This window comes from Stenella coeruleoalba, assembly GCF_951394435.1.
Source record: "Stenella coeruleoalba genome assembly, chromosome: 5".
In the NCBI taxonomy this organism is placed as follows: Eukaryota; Metazoa; Chordata; class Mammalia; order Artiodactyla; family Delphinidae; genus Stenella; species Stenella coeruleoalba.
The window spans coordinates 36,155,826-36,181,229 of NC_137150.1; the positions used below are offsets into that span (position 1 = coordinate 36,155,826).

Below are 25,404 nucleotides of genomic sequence, written 5' to 3' on the forward strand. Positions count from 1 at the left end.
ACCAGGAAGACCTCAAAGAACAGGGGGGACTCTGTATGGTAACTAAAACTTCAACAGTGATGAAGAGATGTCATCCATCACTCTAGCAAAGATTTTTACATTAGCAAAGCGTGTTTTATAAACATATGAACAGATTCGTTTTCCTGGAGCAGAAGTTCATGAAGGGGGGTAGTGGCAGATAAAGTTGGAAAAGTACTTTGGGAATGGGTTGTGGAGGTTCCTGAAAGCAAGAAGTCAAGAGGTGTGGAGTTGCTGAGAGTCTCTGGGTAGACAAGTGCCTGAGTTGCATTTTAGAAATAACAGTAACCAGGCAGCATATACAGAAAGAGAAAAGATACCTTACAAATGAAAAGCCAGATGCGAGGATTGGTTCAAGATGGCGGAGTAGAAGGACGTGCTCTCACTCCCTCTTGTGAGAGCAGAGAGCACCGGAAGCACAACTAACTGCTGAAAAATCAACGACAGGAAGACACTGGAACTCACCAAAAAAGATATCCCACATCCAAAGACAAAGGAGAAGGCACAATGAGATGGTAGGAGGGGCTCAATCACAATAAAATCAACTCCTATAACTGCTGGGTGGGTGACTCACAAACTGGAGAACACTTATACCGCAGAAGTCCAACCACTGGAGTGAAGGTTCTGAGCCCCACGTAAGGCTTCATAACCTGGTGGTCCGGCAACAGGAGGAGGAATTCTTAGAGAATCAGACTTTGAAGGCTAGCAGGATTTGATTGCAGGACTTCGACAGGACTGGGGGAAACAGAGACTCCACTCTTGGAGGGCACACACAAAGTAGTGTGCGTATCAGGACCCAGAGGAAGGAGCAGTGACCCCATAGGAGACTGAACCAGACCAACCTGCTAGTGTTGGAGGGTCTCCTGCAGAGTCAGCGGGTGGCTGTGTCTCACTGTGGGGACAAGGACACTGGGAGCAGAAGTTCTGGGAAATACTCCTTGGTGTGAGCCCTCCCAGAGTCCACCATTAGCCCCACCAAAGAGCCCACGTAGGCTCCACTGTTGGGTGGCCTCAGGCCAAACAACCAACAGGGAGGGAACCCAGCCCCATGCCTCAGCAGACAAGTGGATTAAAGTTTTACTGAGCTCTGCCCACCAGAGCAACAGTCAGCTCTACCCACCACCAGTCCCTCACATCAGGAAAATTTCACAAGTCTCTTAGATAGTCTCATCCACCAGAGGGCAGACAGCAGAAGCAAGAAGAACTATAACCCTGCAGCCTGTGGAACAAAAACCACATTCACAGAAAGACAGACAAGATGAAAAGACAGAGTGCTATGTACCAGATGAAGGAACAAGACAAAACCCCAGAAAAAGAACTAAATGAAGTGGAGATAGGCAAACTTCTAGAAAAAGAATTCAGAATAATGACAGTGAAGATAATCCAGGACCTTGGAAAAAGAATGGAGGAAAAGATCGAGAAGATGAAAGAAATGTTTAACAAAGACCTAGAAGAATTAAAGAAAAAACAAACAGAGATGAACAATATAATAATGGAAATGAAAAATACACTAGAAGGAACCAAGAGCAGAATAACTGAGGCAGAAGACCGGATAAGTGACCTGGAAGACAGAATGATGGAATACACTGCTGTGGAGAAGAATAAAGAAAAAAGAATGAAAAGAAATGAAGACAGCCTAAGAGACCTCTGGGACAACATTAAACGCAACAACATTCGCATTATAGGGGTCCCAGGAGGAGAAGAAAGAGAGAAAGGACCTGAGAAAATATGTGAAAAGATTATAGTTGAAAACTTCCCAACATGGGAAAGGAAATAGACACCCAAGTCCAGGAAGTCCAGAGAGACCCATACAGGATAAACCCAAGGAGAAACATGCCGAGACACACAGTAATCAAACTGGCAAAACTTAAAGACAAAGAAAAATTGTTGAAAGCAACAAGGGAAAAACAATTAATAACATGCAAGGGAACTCCCATAAGGTTGACAGCTGATTTCTGAGCAGAAAGTCTACAAGCCAGAAGGGAGTGGCAGGACATATTTAAAGTGATGAAAGGGAAGAACCTACCACCAGGATTTCTCTAGCTGGCAAGTATGTCATTCAGATTCAATAGAGAAATTAAAAGCTTTACAGACAAGCAAAAGCTAAGAGAATTCAGCACCACCAAACCAGCTCTACAACAAATGCTAAAAGAACTTCTCCAAGTGGGAAACACAAGAGAAGAAAAGGATCTTCAAAAACAAACCCAAAACAATTAAGAAAATGGTAACAGGAACATACATATCAATAATTACCTTAAACATGAATGGACTAAATACTCCAACCAAAAGACACAGGCTTGCTGAATGGATACAAAAACAAGACCCATATATATGCTGTCTAGAAGAGACCCACTTCAGACCTAGGGACACATACAGACTGAAAGCGATGGGATGAAAAAAGGTATTCCATGCAAATGGAAATCAAAAGAAAGCTGGAGTAGCAATACTCATATCAGATAAAATAGACTTTAAAATAAAGACTATTACAAGAGACAAGGAAGGACACTACATAATGATCAAGGGATCAATCCAAGAAGAAGATATAACAATTATAAATATATATGCACCCAACATAGGAGCACCTCAATACATAAGGCAACTACTAACAGCTATAAGAGAGGAAATTGACAGTAACACAATAAGAGTGAGGGAATTTAACACCTCACTTACACCAATGGACAGATCATCCAAACAGAAAATTAATAAGGAAACACAAGCTTTAAATGACACAATAGACCAGATAGATTTAATTGATATTTCTAAGACATTCCATCCAAAAACAGCAGATTACACTTTCTTCTCAAGTGCGCACAGAACACTCTCCAGGATAGATCCCATCTTGGGTCACAAATCAAGCCTCAGTAAATTTAAGAAAACTGAAATCTTATCAAGCAACTTTTCTGACCACAACACTATGAGACTAGATATGAATTACAGGGAAAAAACGTAAAAAACACTAACACATGGAGGCTAAACAATACGTTACTAAATAACCAAGAGATCACTGAAGAAATCAAAGAGGAAATAAAAAAATACCTAGAGATAAATGACAATGAAAACACGATGATCCAAAACCTATGGGGTGCAGCAAACCCAGTTCTAAGAGGGAAGTTTATAGCAATACAAGTCTACCTAAAGAAACAAGAAAAACCTCAAATAAACAATCTAACCTTACACCTAAAGGAATTAGAGAAAGAAGAACAAACAAAACCCCAAGTTAGCCGAAGGGAAAAAAATCATAAAGATCAGAGCAGAAATAAATGAAATAGAAACAAAGAAAACAATAGCAAAGATCAATAAAACTAAAAGTTGGTTCTTTGAGAAGATAAACAAAATTGATAAACCATTAGCTAGACTCATTAAAAAAAGAGGGAGTGGACTCAAATCAATAAAATTAGAAATGAAAAAGGAGAAGTTACAACAGACACAGCAGAAATGCAAACTATCCTAGGAGACTACTACAAGCACCTCTATGGGAAAAAAATGGACAACCTCGAAGAAATGGACAAATTTTTGGAAAGGTATAACCGTCCAAGGCTGAACCAGGAAGAAACAGAAAATATAAACACACCAATCACAAGTAATGAAATTGAAACTGTGATTAAAAATCTTCCAACAAACAAAAGTCCATGTCCAGATGGCTTCAGAGGTGAATTCTATCAAACATTTAGAGAAGAGCTAACACCCATCCTTCTCAAACTCTTCCAAAAAACTGAAGAGGAAGGAACACTCCCAAACTCATTCTAGGAGGCCACCATCACCCTGATACCAAAACCAGACAAAGATACTACAAAAAAAGAAAATTACAGACCAATATCACTGATGAATATGGATGCAAAAATCCTCAACAAAATACTAGCAAACAGAACCCAACAACATGTTAAAAGGATCATACACCATGATCAAGTGGGATTTTTCCCAGGGATGCAAGGATTCTTCAATATAAGCAAATCAAAGTGACACACCATATTAACAAATTGAAGAATAAAAACCATATGATCACCTCAATAGATGCAGAAAAAGCTTTTGACAAAATTCAACACCCATTTATGATGAAAACTCTCCAGAAAGTGGGCATAGAGCAAACTTACCTGAAGACAGTAAAGGCCATATATGACAAACCCACAGCAAACATCATTCTTAACAGTGAAAAACTGAAAGCATTTCCTCTAAGATCACGAAGAAGACAAGGATACCCACTCTCACCACTATTATTGAACATAGTTTTGGAAGTACTAGCCATGGCAATCAGAGAAGAAAAAGAAATAAAAGGAATACAAATTGGAAAAGAAGCAGTAAAAGTGTCAGTTTTTGCAGATGCCATGATACTATACATAGAGAATCCTAAAGATGCCACCAGAAAACTACTAGAGCTAATCAATGAATTTGGTAAAGTAGCAGGATAAAAAATTAATGCACAGAAATCTCTTGCATTCCTATACACTAATGATGAAAAATCTGAAAGAAAAGTTATGGAAACACTCCCATTTACCATTGCAACAAAAAGAATAAAATACCTAGGAATAAACCTACCTGGGGAGACAAAAGACCTGTATGCAGAAAACTATAAGACACTGATGAAAGAAATTAAAGATGATACAAACAGATGGAGAGATATACCACGTTCTGGATTGGAAGAATCAGTATTGTGAAAATGACTCTACTACCCAAAGCAATCTACAGGTTCAGTGCAATCCCTATCAAATTACCAATGGCATTTTTTACAGAACTAGAACAAAAAATCTTAAAATTTGTATGGAGACACAAAAGACCCCAAATAGCCAAAGCAGTCTTAAGGGAATAAAAACGTAGCTGGAGGAATCAGACTCCCTGACTTCAGACTCTACTACAAAGCTACAGTAATCAAGACAATATGGTACTGGCACAAAAACAGAAATATAGATCAATGGAACAGGATAGAAAGCCCAGAGATAAACCCACACACCTATGGTCAACTAATCTATGACAAAGGAGGCAAAGATATTTAAGAGACTGTCTTTTCTCCACTGTATAAGTGGTGCTGGGAAAACTTGACAGATCCATGTAAAAGAATGAAATTAGAACACTCCCTAACACCATACACAAAAATAAACTCAAAATGGATTAGAGGCCTAAATGTAAGACCAGACACTATAAAACTCTTAAAGGAAGACATAGGAAGACTACTCTTTGACATAAATCACAGCAAGATCTTTTTTGATCCACCTCCTAGAGTAATGGAAATAAAAACAAAAATAAACAAATGGGACCTAATGAGACTTAAAAGCTTTTGCAAAGCAAAGGAAACTACAAGCAAGATGAAAGGACAACCCTCAGAATGGGAGAAAATATTTGCAAACAAATCAACAAAGGATTAATCTCCAAAATATATAAACACTTCAAGCAGCTCAATAATAAAAAAACAAACAACCCAATCCAAAAATGGGCAGAAGACCTAAATAGACATTTCTCCAAAGAAGACATACAGATGGCCAAGAGGCACATGAAAAGCTGCTCAACATCACTAATTATTAGAGAAATGCAAATCAAAACTACAATGAGGTATCACCTCACACCAATTAGAATGGACATCATCAGAAAATCTACAAACAACAAATTCTGGAGAGACTGTGGAGAAAAGGGAACACTCTTGCATTGTTGGTGAGAATGTAAATTGATACAGCCACTATGGAGAACACTATGGAGGTTCCTTAAAAAACTAAAAATAGAATTACCATGTGACCCAGCAATCCCACTACTGGGCATACACCCAGAGAAAACCATAATTCAGAACGACACATGCACCCCGATGTTCACTGCAGCACTATTTACAATAGCCAGGTCATGGAAGCAACCTAAATGCCTATTGACAGACGACTGGATAAAGAAGATGTGGTACATATATACAATGGAATATTACTCAGCCATAAAAAGGAACGAAATTGGGTCATTTGTAGAGCCGTCGATGGATCTAGAGACTGTCATACAGAGTGAAGTAAGTCAGAAAGAGAAAAACAAATATTGTGTATTAACGCATATATGTGGAACCTAGAAAAATGGTACAGATGAACCAGTTTACAGGGCAGAAACTGAGACACTGATATAGAGAACAAACGTAAGGACACCAAGGGGGGAAAGCGGCTGGGGTGTGTGTGTGTGATGAATTGGGAGATTGGGATTGACATATATACACTAATATGTATAAAATGGAAAACTAATGAGAACTTGCTATATAAAAAAATAAATAAAATAAAATTCAAAAATTCGAAGAAAAAAAAAAGAAAAGCCAGACGCATTGGTTTCCACTACGAGCACTAAGACCAAAGTGCTGGTGGGGGAGTTAATACAGGTGAGAGAGAGTTTGAGAGCATTCTGCATAAAACAAATATATATTGAGCTGTTATATGCAAGGTGAAAACATTGTTAAGGTACAACCCCACTGTCATAGAACTCTCAGTGTCACAGAGGAGGCAGACACATCAGTGCATAATTACACAACAGGTGCATGTAGGGTGACAGATGGGCACACAGAGGAGGGGCACCTCGCCCAGCCTTGGGAATGCAGGAGACTTCCAGGATCAGAGGACGCTTGAGCCGAGCCTTAAAAGAGGCGTGTATTAGGTTCCTGTGGCTGCTACAATAAGTTACCACAAACCTGGTAGCTTAAAATGAAGAGCTATTTATTTTTTCACAGTTCTAGAGGCCAGAAGTATAAAGTCAAGCTGTTGTCAGTGCTACATTCAGCCTCCCCAAGGCTCTCAGGGAAAAACCTTTCCTTGCTTCTTCCAGTTTATGGTGGCACCAAGCACTCCTTGGCTTTCCTTGCATGGCCTTCTCCTGTTGTCCCCACTCCTAATATTAATAAAGGATGAGCTGCTCCCACAAAATAAGAGCACTTGTCATTGGATTTTTAAGGCTCACCCGGTTAATCCAGAATGATCTCATCTCAAGATTCTTAACCTAATTACATCTACAAAGAGTCTTTTTCCAAATAAGGTCAAACTCATAGGTACCACATGGTAGGCCTTGGACGTATCTTTCGCCGGCCACAAATCAACCTTCTACAATGGGCTGTATGAATAAGAGCTGATAATCTGGCAAAGAGTGGGGTAAAGGCATTCCAACATGAGCAACACTTAGCAAAGCAGTATCTATGAGAACGAGTAACCTATATGAACATGGAGAAAAGAGCACCGGGAAACACAGAAAAAGCAACTAAGACTTTATATGCTGTGCTAAGGCTTACAAAGCACTGTCATGTAACAACACTTTGAACCACCCAAGACCCTTTAAGGCAGTAGGAATAGCCAAATTATGATGCTTCTCTTTTTTAAAAAAAAAAAAAACTTTTTATTTATTAATAAACTATAGAGAAAATTGAAAAAATAAAATAAAATAAAATGGATAACCAACAAGGACCTACTGTATAGCACAGGGAGCTCTGCTCCATGTTATGTAACAACTTAAATGGGAAAAGAATTTGAAAAAGAATAGCTACATGTATATGTATAACTGAATCACTTTACTGTACGCCTGAAACTAATACAACATTGTTAATCATCTATACTCCAATATAAAATAAAAAGTTAAAAAGACTAGCCAAATTTTACTCATAATGATGCAGAGGCAGAAAGATTCAACACCTTGTCCAGACACACATGCCTATGAAGTGGATGAGGTGGGACCTAAGACTTCCAATTCAAAATTCTGTGTCTACTTCACCATACAGTGCTGCAGTCATCCCTTTTCTACTGTTACAGAAAAAGATAAATTCCTAAGTCAAATTAATCATATTTTAAATAATCTTTATTCCTACAGGACATCTGGGAAATAAAGCATCACAATCCCTCTGTAGAAAAATATACAATAGTAGGTTTCACTTAAGGTCAGAAGTGAATCCAAGAGGGACTTCCCTGGCAGTCCAGTGGGTAAGACTCCACGCTTCCAATGCTGGGGGCGAGGGTTTGATCCCTGGTCGGGGAACTAAGATCCCACGTGCCATGCAGCCAGAAGTAAATAAATAAATAAAATTCTTTAAAAAAGAAGTGAATCCGAGAAAGGAAGTCCAGGTCTCAAACTCCCAACACGTTTCAAGTGACCCAGAGCCTGGCAGGGAGCACGTGTGTTGAAAGATCCAAAAGAGAAAGTGTGTAAGAGCACCTAGCATGCCTGGTGTCGCACAAATGCCCCAAATAAGTAAGCATCAGTTTCCTTGCCTGGCTCAGGGCCACATGAGGAGTCAGAGACAGTGAGGAAATGAACCGTGGCAGTTATGCCCAAACACTTTCAGCGTCAGCAAAACAAGGCTAAAGATACAAAGCCGGACCCACTGGTGCTGGTGAAATAATGAATGCTTAACACAAAGGCTATAATTATTCACCTTACATCCTCTCAACGCTGGGAGTTGCTGAAGGAATGATATTTCTGCCTGTTGATCTTTTTCTTCCTTGTGATTTACAGCACAAGAATAAATAAATGTGTGGCTGAGGTTTCATTAATATATTATCGTTTGGCCCTGGAACCCAATAGCACTACTGAAAAAAAGCTGCGACACACTTAACCTGGCAAGAGTCAGCCACCGTGCAGCTGCAGCAGGGACCACAGTTGAAAGCCATAAGCATCTTGCTCTTTTGTTCCCTGAGCGGTGGGAGAGGGAGGATATTGCAGCTGGAGTTGGGGGGAGGGGACAGCAGCCCTTCAATATGGTCTGGAGTAGTTTCCACCTGAGCCGCAATCAGGCTTCCTAATTCCCATTTCTGAGACGCAAATATGATCTAGGAATATCAACCACAAATAAATAAGTCAAACACAAAACACATTCTTGTTTTGTCTCCAGCGTGAAATGAAAAGATCACTGGAAACAGAGAGGGCTGACCACTTCCAGGCTGGGAAGCAGCAGGAAAGGGGAGGGAGTGGGCTGGAGGGGCTGCCCCTTAATGAGGGACTCTCTCTACCACCATGCAGAGTGGTGCTCTACCTGGGCTGCACACTGGAATCACCAGGGGCATGTGGCAAAATTCCAGGCCCCATCCCAGACCAATTACATGGGATCTCTGGGTGAGGACCAGGGCATTGGGATTTTTGAAAGCTCCCCTGTCATTCCAATGTGCAGCCACAGTTGGGGCCTTTGCTTTAAAAACGAAAAACAAAACACTGGAATATCTCACTGTCCCAAAATGTCTTTTTTCCCCCTCTGGGTTAGAGTTGCAGACAGGAAGGATAATATATTAGCTGCCCTTTGTGAGTGCCTTAGAGCTCTCCAAGCTGGCCACCTGAGTGTCTTGGGCTGAAGAGCAGCTGCTTCTCAGCCATCCGAGGCTGTGCATTTACTCCTGTCCTCTCCTGTCTCCTGCCTGCTCCTTTAGCTCCCTTAGAACACCTTCTTCTGCTCAAGGACCAGCTCAGGACTTACATTAGCGATAATCATGCTGCAGCTGCTATTCTTCTTATAGATCGTATCTAACATTTACTGAGTACAAATTATGTGCCAGGCATTGTTCTGAGTTCTTTACAGAGTATGAACTTAACTTAACCCTTAAGATAATCATTTTCCTTTGTTTTCTTCAGTTAAATAATGATTTCATTCCTTTACTACATAATAAGTCAAATTTATACAACTATGGCAGAGGATGAGAATGGCTTATATTTCCAACCAGGAGAAGTCACTATTCCTTTTTGTAAAACTGAAGTATAGTTGATTTAAAATATTATATTAGTTTCAGAATGGGAGAAAATATTTGCAGACGATGCAACTGACAAGAGATTAATCTCCAAAATATACAAACAGCTCATGCAGCTCAGTATCAAAAAAAACAAACACCTCAATCAAAAAAGGGACAGAGGGCTTCCCTGGTGGCGCAGTGGTTGAGAGTCCGCCTGCCAGTGCAGGGGACATGGGTTCGTGCCCCGGTCTGGGAAGATCCCACATGCCGCAGAGCGGCTGGGCCCGTGAGCCATGGCCGCTGAGCCTGCGAGTCCGGAGCCTGTGCTCCGCAACGGGAGAGGCCGCAGCAGTGAGAGGCCCGCGTACCGCAAAAAAAAAAAAAAAAAAACGGACAGAACCACTGTGGAAAATGGTATGGAGGTTCCTCTGAAAACTAAAAATACAATTACCACGTGACCCAGCAATCCCACTCCAGACAAAACTATAATTCAAAAAGATACATGGACCCTTATGTTCATAGCAGCACTATTCACAATAGCCAAGACATGGAAACAACCTAAATGTCCATCGACAGATGAATGAATAAAGAAGACGTGGTACATATATACAGTGCAATACTACTCAGGCATAAAAAAGAATGAAATAATGCCATTTGCAGCAGCATGGATGCAACTAGAGATTATCATACTAAGTGAAGAAAGTCAGAAAGAGAAAGACAAATACCATATGATATCACTCATAAAATATGACACATATGAAACTATCTATGAAACAGAAACAGAATCAGGAACACAGAGAACAGACTGGTGGTTGCCAAGGGGGAGGGGGGTGGGAGAGGGTTGGACTGGGAGTTTGGGATTAGCAGATGCAAACTGGAATATACAGAATAAACAAAAATGTTTTACTGTATAGCACAGGGAACTATATTCAATATCCTCTGATAAACCATAATGGAAAATATGAAAAAAAGTGTATATATATATATATATATATATATATATATATATGTATAACTGAGTCACTTTGCTGTACAGCAGTAATTAACACAATACTGTAATTCAACTATAAATCAATAAAAAATATATTTTAAAAAAATGGGCAGAAGATCTAAATAGACATTTCTCCAAAGAAGACATACAGATGGCCAAAAAGCACATTAAAAGATGTTCAACATCACTAATTATTAGAGAAATGCAAATCAAAACTACAATGAGGTATCACCTCACACCGGTCAGAATGGCCATCATCAAAAAATCTACAGACAATAAATGCTGGAGAGGGTGTGGAGAAAAGGAAACCCTCCTACACTGTTGCTGAAAATGTAAATTGGTACAATCATTATGGAGAGCAGTATGGAGGTTCCTTAAAAAACTAAAAATAGAGCTACCATATGATTCAGTTATACATATACATATATCTATTCTTTTTCAGATTCTTTTCCCTTATAGGTTATTACAGAGTATTGAGTAGAATTCTCTATGCTATACAGTAGGTACTTGTAGATTATCTATTTTATATATAATAGTGCATATGTGTTAATCTCAACCTCCTAATTTATCCCTCTCCCCTACCTTTGCCCTTTTGTAACCATAAGTTTATTTTCTATGTCTGTGAGTCTGTTTCCGTTTTGTCAATAAGTTCATTTGTGTCATTTTTTTAGACTCCACACATAAGTGATGTAAGATATTTGTCTTTCTCTGACTTTACTTAGTATGATAATCTCTAGGTCCACCCATGTTGCTGCAAATGGCATTATTTTGTTCTTTTTTAAGGCTGAGTAATATTTTATTATATATACACCACATCTTCTTTATCCAATCCTCTGTTGATGGACATTTACATTGCTTCCATGTCTTGGCTATTGTAAATAGTGCTGCTATGAACATTGAGGTGCATGTATCTTTTCAAATTATAGTTTTCTCTGGATATATGTCCAGGAGTGGGATTGCTGGCTCATATGGTAGCTCTATTTTTAGTTTTTTTAAGGAACCTCCATACTATTTTATCCAGAGATAAACCTATGCACCTATGGTCACCTAATCTATGACAAAGGAGGCAGAATATACAATGGAGGAAAAACAGTCTCTTCAATAAGTGGTACTGGGAAAACTGGACAGCTACATGTAAAAGAATGAAATTAGAACACTCTCTAACACCATACACAAAAATAAACTCAAAATGGATTAAAGATCTAAACATAAACCTGGGATACTATAAAACTCTTAGAGGAAAACATAGGCAGAACACTCTCTGACATAATTGCCTTAAGATATTTTTTGATCCACCTCCTAGGGTAATGACAATAAAAGCAAAAATAAACAAATGGGACCTAATTAAACTTAAAAGCTTTTGCACAGCAAAGGAAACCATAAACAAAATGAAAAAATGCACAGAATGGGTGAAAATATTTGCAAATGAATCAACCAACAAGGGATTAATCTCCAAAATATACGAGGAGCTCATGCAGCTCAATATCAGAAAAACAACCCAATCAAAAATTGGGCAGAAGATCTAAACAGAAGATTGGGCAGAAGATCTAAATGTCTTACTGTATAGCACAGGGAACTATATTCAATATCCTCTGATAAACCATAATGGAAAATATGAAAAAGAGTGTGTGTGTGTATATATATATATATATATATATATATATATATATATATATATATATATATATCCTGTTCTCCTATCCTGTTCCACTGATCTATATTTCTGTTTCTGTTCCAATATCATATTGTTTTGATTACTGTAGCTTTGTAGTATAGTCTGAAGTCAGGGAGCCTGATTTCTCCAGCTCCGTTTTTCTTTCTCAAAATTGCTTTGGCTATTCAGGGTCTTTTGCATTTCCATACAAGTTGTAAAAATTTTTGTTCTAATTCTGTGAAATGAATCACTTTGCAGTACACCTGAAACTAACACAACATTGTGAATCAACTGTACTCCAAGATAAAATAAAAATTAAAAATAAATTGCTTATTCTTATAATATAGAGCCTATTAATTTTGTTGCTGTCAGTAAGAATCAGAATTTAGAACCCTTATTCTTTCTGTTTGTCTCAAGATTTTTTCATGTAGTAATAGCTTTTTTAAAGAGTAGAGATCCCCAGGAAGATAAGGAGATAAAATGGATGACTTCAAGATTCTCAAGATATTATGGCCAGTCACACAATGTATTTGTGCAAGGTCATGAGAGTCCCCTAGGTTTGTAGACCTGCTCCTTCTCCAGGTCAGAGGTCAATGTCAGCCAGGAGAGGACACTCCTACAACAGTTCAGAGCCAACTGGGACAACCCCTTCCCAGGAGTGTGAACGCAACTTATGAAGGTGGTAGGCAGGTCAGAGAGCCAGAAAAAGATTTTGACGTATTATTTTGATGTCCATTTAGAAGATGAAGATAAAGAAACAGGTCTAGAGTGGCAGAGCCAGGCTTTGACCTAGGCTCCAAAGCCTGTGTGTTTGATGACTGCTACCCAGTATGTCATCTGACCTACTCTGGGTATTCCAGGCTACCCTCAGCTCTCTTTCCTCTGAATTCACATTTTCTTAAGTCAATTCCACATGACATAACAATTTGTCAAGTTTGTTATTATTTGTTGCCAGTGTGATAAGTGTGTCTCTCCAGCTATATGAACTCCCCAAAAGACATAAATCTGAGAGGTCATATAAAATATCATGCTTGAGAGCAAGGATGGCCCATATAATTTTCCTCCTCTAAATTAATCACTAGATTAATTACTTTATCTAGCACAACCCCATTTTCCTAATCTGTAAAACATCAGAAATGATAGTTTCAACTCCATCCCCATGGCTATAGGAATAAAATGAAATTCTATAAGTATAAAGTCCTTAGCATAGTGCTGGTGCTAGTAAGGGTTCAACAAGTGTTTCATATTTAAAAGCTGATTTTAGCTCAGGTATAAAAATATAATAGTACAATGTCAGAAAAATAGCAAAAGGTAATGTTTCTTCAGAGCTGTTAAGTATACACTTTTTTTTTTTTTTTTTTTTTTGCGGTACGCAGGCCTCTCACTGTTGTGGCCTCTCCCGTTGTGGAGCACAGGTTCCAGACGCGCAGGCCCAGCGGCCATGGCTCACAGGCCCAGCCACTCTGTCGCATGTGGGATCTTCCTGGACCAGGGCACAAACCCGTGTCCCCTGCATCGGCAGGCAGACTCTCAACCACTGCGCCACCAGGGAAGCCCAAGCATACACTTTTAAATGTTATTAGAGCAACCATTCTTCATATACATTAAAACAAAAAAAATACTGTCCAAAATGAATGTAAGTCTGGGTTTGTGCATCTGTACATACATGTGGGTTTATATATGACAATGTACATTCATGCTTTAAAGTCCCCCACTGCTGCAATGACAGAAGAACTAACAAAGAGAAAAATCATAATCTTGGTCGAAATAAAATAAACAAGATCACTGCAGATCATAAATGTAGTTGAGCTCCATATTCACAGAGAGCAAAGGTGGCCAAGAATTTATATCTTTTAGTACAATAGAAACTAAAAGTGTTCCACATGCTGTGGGAGATTAGAGCTGGTCTCTCAACATGAAACCAAGGTGGTGAAGAAAGCTGGAATGGGATCCTTGCTTATAATAGGAAACATTAAAAAAAAAAAAAACTATTGTGAGGAAGATTCAAAATTTAATATCAAAAGAGGTAAGAATGAATAAGAAGACAAACAAAGTGCTGGTTTGCTTGGTGACTGAATGGGTAATATCTTCAACATCTCTAGTGGCAGAGAACTCTCAATCAATGTAAGGTCTGGTTAGGAACCTGGGGCACAGGTGGGCTGTGTGTATATGTGTGGGTGCCATGAGGGTGGGGGTGCTTAGTGTTCAAGTAGAAGCAATCCCAAAACCACTAGATAAGAAGGTTAAATATAGAAAGAAGGAGAATGGAAGGGGAAAAAACATTCCACTCAAAACTGAATATTCAACCCCAAATTCTAAAACCCATGTGGAAAAACTAATGCTAAGATGGAGTGCTAAAAACATCAACACATGGAAAGGAAACTCACTCTTTCACTTTGAAATAAGTATGTTTAGATGCTCAAAGATATAAAGAAATAGCTCCATAAAAAGAACAAGAAACTAAGAAGCCAAACAGTAAAATAAGAACAGGTGTCTACGAAAAAAAAACAATAAAAATTTTGTAAATCAAGTATATAGTCATTGAAATTAAAAGAATAGCTGGGATAAACTCTAGACCAGATGTAGTCAAAGAGATAATTAATGAATTGGAAAATAATACTGTAAACATACAGTACCCAGAATCAGCAGAGACATAAAAAAAACATTAGGGCTTCCCTGGTGGTGCAGTGGTTGAGAGTCTGCCTGCCGATACAGGGGACATGGGTTCTTGCCCTGGTCCGGGAAGATCCCACATGCCGCGGAGTGGCTGGGCCTGTGAGCCATGGCCGCTAAGCCTGTGCGTCCGGAGCCTGTGCTCCGCAACGGGAGAGGCCACGCCAGTGAGAGGCCTGCATACCGAAAAAAAAGAAAACATTAAAGAATTAAGAGATATAGAAAATAAAGTAAGATTCTAACCTAAATCTAATAGTACTTCCAGAAAAAGAAGACTGATGAAATGGCATAAAAACATATTTAAAGAACAAAACTGTTGAGAATTTTCTAGAATGAAAGAAAACATGAGTTCTCCAGTAGGAAGTGAATATGGAGTGCTAAGAAAAATAAACCTACTTCTAGTCATTTAATAGTGAAGTCACAGAACAGCTAGAATAGAAAGGAAAGACATATTACCAACAAGAAATAGTTGTAGAAAACAAACTTATGGTTACCAAGGGGGAAAGAGGGAGGGATAAATTGGGAGACTGGGATTGATATAGACACACTACTATATACAAAACAGATAACTAGTAAGAACCTACTGTATAGCACAGGGAACTCTACTCAATACTCTGTGATGACCTATATGGGAAAAGAATCTAAAAAAGAGTGGATATATGTATATGTATAGCTGATTCACCTTGCTATACAGCACAAACTGATACAACACTGTAAATTAACTACACTCCAATAAAAATTAATTTAAAAAAACAACAGGGATAGTTGAGTTCTCGGCAATAATTCTCAGAAGATAATAACTTTGAAATATAAGGGAAATATGTACATACACATATCAATAATACATACAGTACATTAGACCTTAAATGTTCATTACCTTAACTCTCTGGCAGGGCAGGGAGGAAGAAATTGTATCATATACTAGAAAACAACTGGAATCTTCAGCTCACCTTCCACTCCTCACCCCTTGTCACCAGGATGAAACAGCATGCCCGGCACGTGGGTGTTTACCGAGGAACAGGACCTCACAACATCATGAGGTAACTCATCCTTTCCATGAGTGCTGACAAGTCTTAAACCAACAAGATTCATAATTGTCCTTAAAATGGCTCAAATCATAAAATGAATAACTTAGGAAAGAAGGTTAATCTAAGGTAATAGGGAGGGAGGAAACTATTAAAGTATTTAGTATGAGACATGCAGAGTGAATAATGGTTTTAGGGTACTAACATAACACAAAAAGTGGTTACATGTTACTCTACTAGGGCTTGTTTAAACTTGTTGGAAGGCTTGGTGTTCACGGGATGAGCTTCATATAGGAGACAGACAGCTTGATATTTGTGCCTAAGAAGCTGGCTGAACCCAGATTCAGAGAGTGCAAGGAACAAGATACTGAATAGCTCAGCAGAAGAGGAAAAAATCAGTGAGGTTGAACCAGTGGGGTGGAAAGTCTGTAAGGCACACTGACATTAGAGGACCCCATAAAAATGAATAATGGTGAGCTGGCCCCACTGAATCAAATTTGTTAGATTACTGTGCTGTGGTTGAAAGGAAGCTGTCCCCGGAGTCTTTGAGTTGTGTGATTCTTGGGTCATTGAACACACCGGCTTTACCTATGGCTTATTACAGTATGAGCCAGATTTTCTCTATGGCTGAAGCCTCAGATTAATGAGGTAGAAGCTTAAAGGATTCAATTAATTCAAAAGAAAGCATTTCTAAAAAGAGCAAAAGCTTTCGGTGTGGTTTGAATCCCTCAGCTTGATGGTAGACTAGGAGGAGTAAGAAGGCCAGCGTGAGGGTCCTGCCTCCCTCTCTGTTCTAACGTAAAGAACAGAGTAAAGAACAGGGTAAAGCTGGGCGAGCCACAGATCCTGCTTCTGACCTCTGCATCTGCTGTTCCCTCTGCCTGGAACAACCTCCCACCCCACCCCAGATATGAGCATGGCTAACTTCGCCTCTTTCCGGTCTTTGCTCAGGTGTTACCTTCTCTGTGAGACCTTTCCTGACCATCCCATCTAAAACGTCAACAGACCCTTTACACACACACTTTCTACACTTCTTCCCTCCCTTTTTCCCTTTAGCGCTTACCACTGCCTAGTACACTACACGTTACTTATTGTCTATCCTCCCTTCTCCCACCAATGCAGAGACTCCACGAAGGCAAAGATTTTTGTCTGTTTTGTTTACTGATATATGCCCCAACATCTACAGCATGTTGGTGCATCTCCAACAGGAGTTCCTCCATAAAAATCTTTTGAATGTGCCAATGAATCTTGCATAAGCCCCATGACAGCTAGCATTCCAGTGTTCGCGAATGCTAAGCTGAAAATCTTTATTTATTGCAATAATTATTGCAATATCTATAACTTATAAATCTAACCACATTCTGTTAACTTAAAACTGAGGTTAAGAACTTCCTCTAAGGTAATTATTGGTTTCATACAAACTATGCACAGTACATCCGCCTTTGCAGAAATATGATCAGACACTCGATTTAGATCAGACAATTTACGTTCAACACTCAGATAAGGCATCTGAGCCCTCTGCTGACAACAGAACTAGAAATTGACTGATTACGGGATAACACTTTGGCTTTCTAAATACAGCACTGCCTTTTCTCAGAAGAGCTCAAAAATAGACAAAAAAGATTTGAAAAAGATGAGTAAAAACCTTATATATTTCCACTAGAATGTTGATTTCTTTATATATTTTCTCTCCTAAAGTCTAACAAAGAGACACCTGTAAAATGTTACAGGTAAGGGGCTCTCCACTTTCACTTAGGCCCAAATCAAAGAATCCAAATGAAAGATCATGGCTATCTTTATGGAATCACATTGTAAACTCTCGACCTATATGGGTTCCTAGACATCAACCAAGAGACTTTGAAGACTGAGAGGAACCCAGTTGGATATTTTCACAGGTGAATTTATTGGTTTGTTTCCATAAAACTATACCTAATTCTCTTTTATAATTGTAGATATTTAACTTAGAAAGTTAGGAGGCTCACTGATATCAGAAGAAATTTTATATTACTGGGTGGATTTAGAAACTAGAATAACTTGGGTTTTACTCAGAGCAACAAATGACTATTGTGATAGTATCAATAGCTAAATTTCCACCACTCATTTTCACTAAAAACTACATTCGCTAAACACATAACTTAGTCAAGACTCTCTGCTCCTTGCTTCTAAATGATAGACTACTCTGAGGCTGGCAACCAAGAGTTTTGGGAAACAAGAGGCAAAGATATTGAAATTCAGAGACAAAAATCTGGCTTATAAAATAAAGCTTAAAGAACGAAATTACCTATAATAGCAAGTAATTAATTATAAAAATAGCAATTAGCTGGAAGAGCAAAAAAGAAACAAAAATATTAATTATATTTTCACTTATGTAAATCTCTTGAGATTAATTTTCTGTAACCATAGCCCTATTAGTGGTATTTAATTGAGCTAATAAAAACTATTAAAAGGCAATGGATTAATACAGATGGTAATTTTTCCTTTTCACTTCAAGGCTGAGTCTTCTCCACTTCATCCCTTCTAAAATGCATCAAAGCCAAGAAAGAACTATCTACTGAGACTTCAGCTGTCATTAAGCCCTTGCCCTCTTTGAAAATAATACCAGCTCTCTTTAATACCTATAGGAAGCCATCACAGTTACTATTATTTCAAAGAGAGTAGACTTTTTTTAATGATGTAGTAATTGAATTCAGGGCAATAATGTAAATTAGCAGATTTTATACAATATTTCTCTTTTTTTAGAGGGTAGAATAATTGTCCAGACATCTAGAGGAATACTACTTTTCTGTAGAAATGAAATTGTAAACCTTATAACAAGTTAACATGAGCAGGTGCTACTCTCAGATTGTCATATGTTCCTGGAAATCATGTGAGTTATAGAAGGTGGGGGAAGTCAAGAAGTCCTAGTCCCCCATAGTGATGGGGGGTGGGAGAGGTCTTTAAGCCTTACATTTCTCCCAGGTTTGCATTTCCATTGGATTACCAGGCTAAATGGTACTTTTCTACAAAGGCAACTCCTTGATCTAGGACAGAGGTCTGAAGCACCATGCAGGTGGCAAACTATTCTATGCTATTTTATCTGAAATGTGGCAAATGTAAGATTTAGCCAAGAGATCCATGTCTGGAAGAGCTTGGAAATCTTCTGGTCCAAGGTACATTCTCTTAGGGAGGGGATGAGCATTCTAGAGAAGCATACACACTTGCAGCTGGGTTCTGTGAGCCAGCCTTGACAGGCAGCATGGGGGGGCTTAAAGCCCATTTATGTCAGCAGACAGCAACATTTCCAACCGCAATTTGAGTTTTGACCAAGCTGTAATAGGAGGGAATTTGTCCCTGGAGAGAGGGTCAGATGGGTTAATCACTAACATTCCTTCCAACTCTAGGACACAAGAATCCTTGACTCACTCACTCAATAAACATTTGGGAGTCTTTGTGCCAGCACACAAAGTAATTTTCAATAAATATCCTTTTTACACTACAGCCACCATATCTGTGAAGATTCCAACACAGCAGCAATTTTTACTGTAGCACAACAGAGGGTAAAAATTATGGCCAAGCCTGTAACTTACATAATGGAGCTTGAACTTGCACTCATCTTCAATTTCATCTGCGCTGTCTTCATCAGAAACTTCCCCTTCCTCTGCATCATCTCCAAGGTGATAAGGTAACTTCTTGCCCTGAAATGAAACAAAACACTCAATTTAAAGATGAAAATTCAGCAAGACAGGGGTATGGGAATTAAGAGGTACAAACTACTATGTATAAAGTAAGCTACAAGGATATATTGTACAGCACAGGGAAATACAGCAATTATTTTATAATAACTTTAAATTGAGTCTAATCTATAAAAATATTGAATCACTGTTATACACCTGAAACTAATATTAGTCAACTATACTTCAGTTAAAAAATAAAATAGGAAATGAAAAATGAAAATTCACAATAGCCAAAAGGTGGAAATAACCCAGTGTCTACCAACAGGTGAATGGATAAACAAAATGTGGTATATGCATACACTAAAATGTTATTCAGCTTTTAAAAGTAAGGAAATTCTGACTCATGTTACAACATGGATGAACCTTGAGGACATTAGGCTAAAGGAAATAAGCCCGTCACAAACGACGACTGTTGTATGATTCCACTTATATAAGGTACTCAGAGTAGCCAAATTCATAGAGACAGGAAGTAAAACAGTGGTATCCAGGGGCTGGAGGAAGCGGGTGGTGGGGAAGATGGGAGCTGTTTAATGAGTATGGAGTTTTGGTTTTGCAGGAAAATGAGTTCTGTACGTGGCAATGCGAATGTACTTGACACAGCTGAACTGTACACTTAAAAATGGTTAAGATGGTAGGTAAGTTTTATGTATGTTGTATTTTACCACAATTAAAAATAATTTTTAAAAACTGAAAAATGAAAATAGACTGTCATACTGAGTGAAGTAAGTCAGACAGAGAAAGAGAAATACTGTATGATATCAATGTGGAATCTAAAAAGAAATGATACAAATGAACTTATATAAAACAGAAACATCTCATAGACTTAGAGAACAAACTTATGGTTATGGGGATCGGGGAGCAGGGGAAGAGATAGTTAGGGAGTGTGGGATTGACGTGTACACACTAATACATTTAAAATGGATAAGCAACAAGGACCTACTGTATAGCACAGGGAACTCTGCTCATATTATGTAACAACCTAAATGGGAAAAGAATTTGAAAAAGAATAGATACATGTATATGTATAAATGATTCACTCTGCTGTACACCTGAAACTATCACAACATTGTTAATCAACTATTCTCCAGTATAAAGTAAAAAGGTTTTTTTAAAATAAAAGAAAAATGAAAATAAAATTTGTTATCTCCTTGCCAATCATTACTTCAGACTGACTTGAAGGCAGATCGCTTGAATTAGGGGCAAAGCAAAGGGAGAAGAGACTTTCACGAAAAGGCAGTTTTATGACTTCCAATTAAATACAATTAATTAGGGATACTATATTTACAAGTAAAAATCAGACCAGGCTTCTGTTCGAGAATATATGACTCGTCATAAACAGGCATCACCCCATCCCATGTCCTTAGAGCAGCTTGTTCTCCTGAGCAGGTTAAATGCGCCCTCCTCTCCTGCTGGTTGTGTCCTCTGCACTGACCAGACCTGCTTTTATGGACAATGCAATGACACTCCTGCCCAGCCAGAACATGCCCCTCGCAACCACTCACCAACACACTTTAGGAATCAGGGGCTTTTGGACAACAAGGGGGAATTCTTATAACAAAATGGTAGAAAACCCAAGTTATACAATTATATGCACATTATGATCTCAATGATATATATAAATTCAGGGAAAAAAATCTGGCAAGAAATATGGTCAATTATTAGGAGTACGAATGTCTGGGTAACAGCATTATGGGTGATAGTTATTTTCTCCTTTTCTACATTTCCCAATTTATATTCAGAAAAAGTAAAACTAAATAAAAAGCAGAAGAAGGAGGCATGGCCCAGGAGCCTGATAAGGGCTTCCAGGACGGCTAATCATCTGTACCAGTAAAAGCATCTTACTTGTAAGCAGAAAGGAATATTAATAGGAAATTGACTCACTCCCAGAATCTTGGGGAGCAGAGAGGGCAGAACCAGACTCTGTGGCTAAGGGACCAAGGTCACTGTGGTAGACAGCCTCTAAAATACCCACAACGGTTCCTACCTCTTGGTATTCATGTACTTCTATAATCCCTTCCCGTTGAGTGTGGTCTGGACCTAGTGACCCCACTGAATGAATGGAATACAGCAAAAGCATGAAGATGGGGGAAATTCTTTAAACGTGGAAGGTTGTTCATGTGCTTGGCAGCCAAATATAATGATAAATTTCTAAACATCATCCCAGACTACTACCCAGGCTGATCTTCTCTAAACTAGAGCTCCAGTGACTTCTGTTACATATTCCTGCTCTTCACACCATGACTGGCCCACCTTCAGCACTCTGGATCTTCCCCTCATCCACTTCTCCTCCCTCCACAGGGCCACCAGCACAGTCAGATTTTCAGAGAACTCTCCCTCCCAGTTTCCTGTATCTTCCCTGATACCCAAAGCTCTTGACCTAAAGGGCTTGGCAAAGAGATAAATTTAAAGCTGGTTAAATCATTTATGTAATGAAAACAAAATCTATATTAAGAATCCAAACTCTTAGAATTTGAATACTTAAATATTTTTTTCAACTTACAAAAGGATGGTTATAGGTTTAAAAAGGTGGTATTTAATTTGCCTTCATATCCCTATGTAATATACTTCTTATTTGTATGTGCTATCTGCAAAGTGAAAACTACATTCTTTTCCACAGGAATATATATAGCTATAGATATATAAATATGGCACTAAGCTTCAAATCCCCTTTACTTAAGTGTGGCAGTAGGTGGGGAAGCAAGGAGAGAAAGTTGCCATCTAGAGTATTCACAAGGCGCCCTCATTTTCAGTCCTTTCAAAATCCCATTAAAAGATATCAGGCGGCTTCCCTGGTGGCGCAGTGGTTGAGAGTCTGCCTGCTGATGCAGGGGACATGGGTTCGTGCCCCGGTCCGGGAAGATCCCACATGCCGCGGGGCGGCTAGGCCCGTGAGCCATGGCCGCTGAGCCTGCGCGTCCGGAGCCTGTGCTCCGCAACGGGAGAGGCCACAACAGTGAGAGGCCCGTGTACCGAAAAAAAAAAAAAAAAGATATCAAGGCCATATCTTCTGCCAGCTTTTTCCACATTCATGGTCTTTGAAAGATACCTTATACAGGCAGATAGGAAGAAAAGCAACACCACAGAACATTGTTTCTTAACGTCTCTTATGAAGAGTGTTACACCTGAGGAAAATTATAGAATAAACTTAGGTAGAATTTTATGAACTTAACAGTGGCCCAGTGTAAACAAAGAATGACCTAGGAGTCCCCTTCTGATCTACATACTATTTCATGTGGGAGTCACACTCAAGAATTAGATTAATTTCTCCATGGTACTGAAAATATTTCTAGAGACTGGAACCATAGCCATCTCTTAGCTTTTAGCTGCCTGGCCCCAGGACCGCGGTAACTGCTCTATGACACATCTGTAAAAGTAAAATGCTTGGACCAGATAAGTTTTCTTTCAGTAATGAGCCTATGGAAAATTACTAAGTTCGTTATTATTTTTGTTCAAAAGCAAATTTTTGTTTAATTTTTAGGAGATACATACACACACAGTTGGCCCTCCGTACCCAAGGGTTGGTTGAATCCGCAGATGTGAGGAGCCAACTGTACTAGGCCATTTCATACGAGGGGCTTGAGCACTGTGGATTTGGAACCAATCCTGTGGGTAATGAGGGACTAGTGTATATATCTGTGTGTGTGTGTGTGTGTGTGTGTGTGTGTGTGTGTGTGTACACACAAGGTTGGAAAGTTTGTGTGTTACAGTTACAATAATAAACAACTTACCCATCTCCAAAGTGGTAAGTAGCCATTCAAATGCTGCCTTTTGGATCACAGATTGCTCTGATGCTAAAGGAACTTAGGAAAATCAGTTCCCTTTTTGTTGTTTCAAATGGGAGTGTGTTGGTCTAGAGATCTAAGAAATCTCCTTAAAGTTTGGAGAAGGTTACTACCAGCAAATGGACTGCAGCTGCTTTGAAACACCCACAGCCCACATTGCTGCCACTCCTTCCAACGAGTGCCTCAGGTCTTCTGGCTTCAATTCATCCTGGTGCCCATTAGCCCTAGGACATTCTATGCCCAATGATCCAAAGCCCAGTTATGCACAAGGGATTCAATGAGTTCATATCAAATATTCCTTAAGTTCCACTGTCCAAATGAGAAGTATTTCAATCAGATGGACTCATTCTGCATTTAACCTTCTGACGCTTGGCTAAAGACCATTTGGGAACATGGAAATATTTACAAGGCTATAAAGCTGACACTGAGCTTTCTAACCTAGCAATCAGTTTTCACCACAAGAGACTGCGTTAGCAAGACTTCAGGAAAATTGACCTTAACGTTATTTCTCACATTATATAATTGGAGCTTTTATTCAAAATGCTTTCACACGTACAAATGCCCAATGACACCCCTTTGATGGATTCAGCCTATAACTCTCATTTAACTGATAGAAAAACAGGTTTTGACCCATTCTAAAGATGAATACTTTACATCTTCCCCATGTGCTGTCCTCTCTTAAAGCCCCAGTTAAAGTCTTGCTATGAAATTACACTATCTGACTTTCCTGCGCCTCCTCTGTGATATTTGGTTTTTGTACACACCCTTTTTAAGTAAAATATAACCCCATTTGATCATTAATACTCTGCTGCTTTTCCTTAGGTATTTAGTCTCAAAACAATACAACTATCCAAGATGCTTTTAGTCCAAATACACAAAATTAACTGGAATTAAATAAAATCACATCAGCAATCTGAGAACACAAGGAGCTGTCTTTCTGGCTATTCCTTGCATTAATAATATTCATTTCAGGTAGTAAGTTTTCTCCCTCAGAAGATCTGTTTATGAAATGCCACTCTATTCACCTACTGCTCCTCTGCCTACACACGAATCCTCTGGGGCACAGTGTCTGAACGTGTGCTCCACTTTGAAGTGAGCTCTTCTCACTTACATAACCAAGGCTGACCAACCATGAAGACTTTTTTTGACAGACAGTTATTGGAGCTTGAAATGGCAGAGAAGAATCTGAAAGAAATGCTTTTGGATACGGACACATGTAATCCAGGCCTCCCATACACAGACCCCTCTCCAGCGTCAACTACCACAGACTAAAATATTCAGTATTTGATTTACAGTACTGAGGTTCTCACTTCATAAAAACAAATCCCAGAATACATGACCAGTCAGTAAAAAGCTCTTTCTGAAGGTATGACTATAAGTAAGTTGGAACAAGGTGCATGCACAAATCTAGACAGCCCTTCATATATTGACTATTATTCTCTTGATAAACCAGTTTTCAGTCCTTAAGGGAGGGAGGGCTTAGCAGGTCATTAGTGCCTTTTATTGCATTCCTGAGGTAATTACCTTCACTAGGATTTTGCCTTTCAAACTTTGAGGGCTTGGAAGCTGCTTGGTCTCTCCTGTGTCTACAGATGACAGGTCGAGTTTGTCTCGGAATATTCCTTTCAGGTACTGAGCAATTTTCCTCTGCTGCTGGACACTGCAGTGATTCTCAATAGACAGTATGACCGGGAACCTGAGAGAACAGCAGTACATTGTAAAGGTGTCGAGTACAGCAACTCACAGGGACTTTTGAAAATTATTCTGTATTCATTATGTTCTTACAAGCCTAGTGACAGTATTTGTGAGCGAGGTGATAATTAAAATGCTTCTAAAATGAAAAAGAGGAGAGATGCATTAAAAAAAAAAAAAACTCCTCTGGCCAAATATATTTTACCAGGCATAAG

At 39.0% G+C, this 25,404-nt stretch overlaps 1 protein-coding gene across 2 annotated transcripts in view; it reads right to left on the minus strand.

Annotated features, from left to right (window-relative positions):
• The window catches only part of PLCH1 (phospholipase C eta 1), a gene marked incomplete at its 5' end in the record, with an annotated part of 239,409 nt that overhangs the window by 40,528 nt on the left and 173,477 nt on the right, over positions 1-25,404 (minus strand). For both annotated transcript variants that reach the window (XM_079922362.1, XM_079922363.1), the window contains 2 exons: positions 19,569-19,676; positions 25,022-25,193. In XM_079922362.1, the coding sequence (XP_079778488.1) occupies positions 19,569-19,676; positions 25,022-25,193 (280 nt within the window). The remainder of the gene's footprint in view (positions 1-19,568; positions 19,677-25,021; positions 25,194-25,404) is intronic.